Source organism: Sphaeroforma arctica, assembly GCF_001186125.1.
Source record: "Sphaeroforma arctica JP610 unplaced genomic scaffold supercont1.681, whole genome shotgun sequence".
Classification (NCBI taxonomy): domain Eukaryota; class Ichthyosporea; order Ichthyophonida; genus Sphaeroforma; species Sphaeroforma arctica.
The window spans coordinates 7,518-12,735 of NW_014039877.1; the positions used below are offsets into that span (position 1 = coordinate 7,518).

Here is a 5,218-nt window from a genome sequence, read left to right on the forward strand (position 1 = left end):
ATATATATATATACATACACAAACACACGCACAGACACAGACACACAGACACACAGACACACACATATATATAGATATATATATAGATATAGATATATATAAATACATATATATACATATATCTATCTATCTATCTATCTATCTATCTATATATATATATATATATATATACACATATACATATACATATACACGCAATCGTATGCGCATCCCCCGCACTGACCCGTTGCGGTCGTTGTCGTCTGTGACTGTGCTGCCTCGCCTGCTGTAGTGTACAGCCATGGTCTTCCTGCGGTGATACCCCTCAGACTTCATGTCACTGTTGGGCATGGGCTTCAGTAGACTGTCGACGTCCAACCCCATGTCATTCAGAAACGGACGGAACACTTCAGTGTACCCGTACATGTCCACTACCAGACCAAAAAGGTGCACAAACACCTGTAGAGACAGGACAGGACAGGACAATGTGTTGAGATAATGACAGTGTATGTACCCGTACATGTCCACTACAAGGCCAAACAGGTGCACAAACACCTCCAGAGACAGGACAGGACAGGACAATATGTTGAAATAATTATAGTGTATGCACCCGTACATGTCCACTACAAGGCCAAACAGGTGCACAAACACCTCCAGAGATAGGACAGGACAGGACAATATGTTGAGATAATTATAGTGTATGTACCCGTAGATGTCCACTACAAGGCCAAACAGGTGCACAAACACCATGTACCTATACAGACACACCTATGTACATACATTTATAGACATACACCTATGCACATACATTTATACACATACAACTATGTCCATACATTTATACACATACACCTATGTACATACACATACACTTATAAACATACACCTATGTACATACACTTATAAACATACACCTCTGTAGACACACTTACACCCATACACCTATGCACATACACATACACACATGCACCTAAGTACATACACTACCTATGTACATACACTTAAAAAACATTCCCCTCTGTACATACACTTACACCCATACACCTATGTACATACACACATATACCTATGTACATACACTTACACACATACCTATGTACATACACTTACACACATACACCTGCTGGTTCGACGTCATATAAAGTGCCGATAATGCAGAAGGATGCACAGTGGCAGCCATAAGGTGTAGTGATACTTCAGTCTTTGTACAGACATTCAAACGTATATACATAGACATGTTAATAGATAAACACCCCCCCGTATACACACACATTCATAAAGATACATAAATATATAGACACACACACATTCATAAAATTACATGAATATTTAAACACACACACATTCATAAAGATACATAAATATATATACACACACACACATTCATAAAGATACATGAATATGAATACACACACACATTCATAAACATACATAAATATATATACACGCACATTCATAAACAAACATGTATATATATACACACACATTATTAAACATACATAAATATATATACACACACATTCATAAACGTACATGAGAATTTATACACACGCACATTCATAAAGATACATAAATATATATACACACGTTCATAAATATACATGAAAATACACACACACACATTCATAAAGATACAAAAAATATATATATACACACATTTATAAACATACATGAAAATATATACACACACACATTCATAAAGATACAAAAATATATATAAACACAAATTTATAAACATACATAAAAATATATCCACACACATTCATAAACATACAAAAACATATATACACACACATTCATAAACGTGTGCATACAAGGACGAACGCAAGGCGACATACACGACTACACGTATGTATACTCACCACCATCCATACATACTAAAACCCGAACACACACACACACACACACATATATATATGTACATACACACACACACACACACATATATATATATATATATATACATACATATATATATAGATGCACACACACACATACATAAACATACACATATGCACATACATAACATACACACACACACATACATACACGTGCACATACATAAATATACACACAGACACACATACACGGGCACATACCAAGAAATAGCTCATTCCGCCATTGATCGATGAAGCCGTGCAGGCTACAGTGGTTGCTATGGTAACGATGGGGGTAAAGACTATCATCTGCTTGTACGAGGTCTTCATGAACATGGTGCTGAGGCTGTACACAGTGATGTACATGACTGGCGTAGTGATGGAGATCACAAACAAGTGCTCCATGGCATACACCTGTGTGTGCGAGTGAGTGTCATGCGTGAGTGAGTGTGTGTAGAAGTGTTGTGTGTGAGTGAGTGTTATGTGTGAGCGAGTGTGTGTAGAAGTGTTGTGAGTGAGTGAGTGTTATGCGTGAGTGAGTGTGTGTAGAAGTGTTGTGTGAGAGTGGGTGTTATGTGTGAGTGAGTGTGTGTAGAAGTGTTGTGTGTGAGTGAGTATTATGTGTGAGTGAGTGTGTGTAGAAGTGTTGTGTGTGAGTGAGTGTTATGTGAGAGAGAGTGTGTGTAGAAGTGTTGTGTGTGAGTGAGTGCTATGTGTGAGTGAGTGTGTAGTAGTGTTATATGTGTGTCTGTGTTTGAGTGAGTGTTGTGAGTAAGTGAGTGTGTAGAGTAGTGTTATGTGTGTTTGTGTGTTTGTGTTTGTGAGTGTGTAGAGTAGTGCTATATGTGTGATTGTGTGGTTGTGTTTGAGTCAGTGTTGTGAGTGAGTGAGTGTGTAGAATAGTGTTATATGTGTGATAGTGTGGTTGTGTTTGAGTAAGTGTTGTGAGTGAGTGAGTGAGTGTGTAGAGTAGTGTTATATGTGTGATAGTGTGATTGTGTTTGAGTAAGTGTTGTGAGTGAATGAGTGTGTAGAGTAGTGTTATATGTGTGATAGTGTGATTGTGTCTGAGTAAGTGTTGTGAGTGAGTGAGTGTGTAGAGTAGTGTTATATGTGTGATAGTGTGATTGTGTTTGAGTAAGTGTTGTGAGTGAGTGAGTGTGTAGAGTAGTGTTATATGTGTGATTGTGTGATTGTGTTTGAGTAAGTGTTGTGAGTGAGCGAGTGTGCTCAGTAGTGTAGATATACCTATTTATATAATCTTCTATAGTAATCTATATACGATATATGAATATCCATATAATCTATACCAATATATTTATAATACATCTATATATGTCCCTTTGTGCTGAAGAAAGGCTTACTAGGCCCATTTCACACCTCTTCTCGGGATAATCAAACCCTTTATCAAATGTGTGAGTGGCATTACGTTTGTATGTCCGATGGAGGGCTGTATTGAGACTACACAGTGAGGTGCACATACACAAATGATATACGCCATATACTAATGCAAGCTGCACAAGACCTACACACCCAAGGTGGATAGATATATCTATTTATACACACCAATCAGAAAGAGCAGGCATGCCTGCACCCTGGCATCGCAGGGGTGCAAGGACAAGGAAAGGATGTACAGGTTCAGCTGCACAATCAGTGTCCTTTTAATGCGTCTCACCATTCCTAATAGTGCTGTTTATACACACACACACACACACACACACACACACACACACATATATATATTATAAAATATATATATTTCACTATACATACTTTAATATATATATATATATATATATATATACTAATCGAAAGGATCAGACAAACACATACCATGCCACCACGGGGGTGGAGTGAGACCAGCAGGATGTAGAAGTTCATTAGCACAACGAGTGTCCATTTGATGCGCTTCATTAGATTGATCGCCAACTGAGCCTAACGGTTGAGGGATAAAAAACCAATCCTCGAAGTCAGCTGCTATAATTGGTCAGAGGTACTTATAGAGCAAACTATATTTGGAACATACATTCTATTATTAGAACAATCTATAATCAGAGCACACTATGATTGGAACGGATAGGAGGCAGGGTCACACACCGTGATACACGCATGGGATACCACTTTCAGATTCGCTTGACATCTGCTGTTGCTAGCTATAGTTGTGGTATGTGTGATTTCCTGGCAGTCATGAACTTATCTGTTACTACGGTAACCATAGCAACGTAATATATCTAATCGAGATTGTGACTCTGAATTGAGTCGGAATTTTGCTTAGCCATATGTGATCTTCAGGTTTTAGGGTTTACATTCCAGTCACTGCCACCGTACTGTGTTGCTGAAGGTGTTTGTGGCGTCATGGGCCGTATGCTTTGATTGCCGGTGTATATAAGCAAATGACCCTATACAGACATACTACATGTTGTATATAAGCAAATATCCCTATGAAGACATACTACATGTCGAATATAAGCAAATATCCCTATGAAGACATATATGCTTAATTGCCGGTGTATAAAACCAAATGTCCCTATGAAGACATACTACATGTATATAAGCAAATATCCCTATAAAGACATTCTGCATGTTGTATATAAGCAAATATCCCTATGAAGACATATATGCTTGATTGCCGGTGTATATAACCAAACACCCTATGAAGACATATAAGCTTGATTGCCAGTGTATATAACTAAATGTCCCTATGAAGACATTTATGCTTGATTGCCGGTGTAGATAACCAAACATCCCTATGAAGACATACTTCATGTGCCATGCACCACGTTTGCTGATCTGGTTATCGTTGTGAGAAGAAAAAAAAAAGTATATACATGTGTTGCTGTTTGTGATGTGCTTCTTAACGTACACACATGTAATGTTATTTGTGCTATGCTTTTAACGTACACACATGTGTAGCTGACTGTGTACCTGAATGTCGTTGATGGGTTTCTGTGGCAGGCGTGCAAAGATCATGAGCACGAGCAGAAACAGACCTATGGAGATCAAAGCAACCAAGCGAACATCCGCGAAGGTAAAACGCCCTGTTAAAAGAAATGCATACAGCTACGGGTGAATGGATAGACGTGTATGTTATGAATATAGAAGACATGGACTTGTTCCATTCGAAGGTGTATATGTAGTCGTACGATAAAACATATATACACACAGAGTCACTCGGAGAGACACAGAAACACATACAGATTCAGATTCAGATTCAGAGACAGAGACCCAAACACACACACACACACAGAGATTGAGATTCAGATTCAGAGACAGAGACCCAAACACACACACACACACACACACACAGATTCAGAGACAGAGACCCAAACACACACACGCACACACAAACACACACACATATA

General features: G+C 38.3%; 1 protein-coding gene across 1 annotated transcript in view; it reads right to left on the bottom strand.

Annotated features, from left to right (window-relative positions):
• Positions 1 to 4,213, bottom strand: part of SARC_08013 (hypothetical protein) — a gene marked incomplete at both ends in the record, with an annotated part of 6,192 nt that extends 1,979 nt beyond the window's left edge. The window contains 4 exons of the mRNA XM_014298021.1: positions 224 to 438; positions 2,079 to 2,270; positions 3,690 to 3,791; positions 4,163 to 4,213. Coding sequence (XP_014153496.1) covers positions 224 to 438; positions 2,079 to 2,270; positions 3,690 to 3,791; positions 4,163 to 4,213 — 560 coding nt within the window. The remainder of the gene's footprint in view (positions 1 to 223; positions 439 to 2,078; positions 2,271 to 3,689; positions 3,792 to 4,162) is intronic.
• Between the last annotated feature and the right edge of the window lie 1,005 nt (positions 4,214 to 5,218).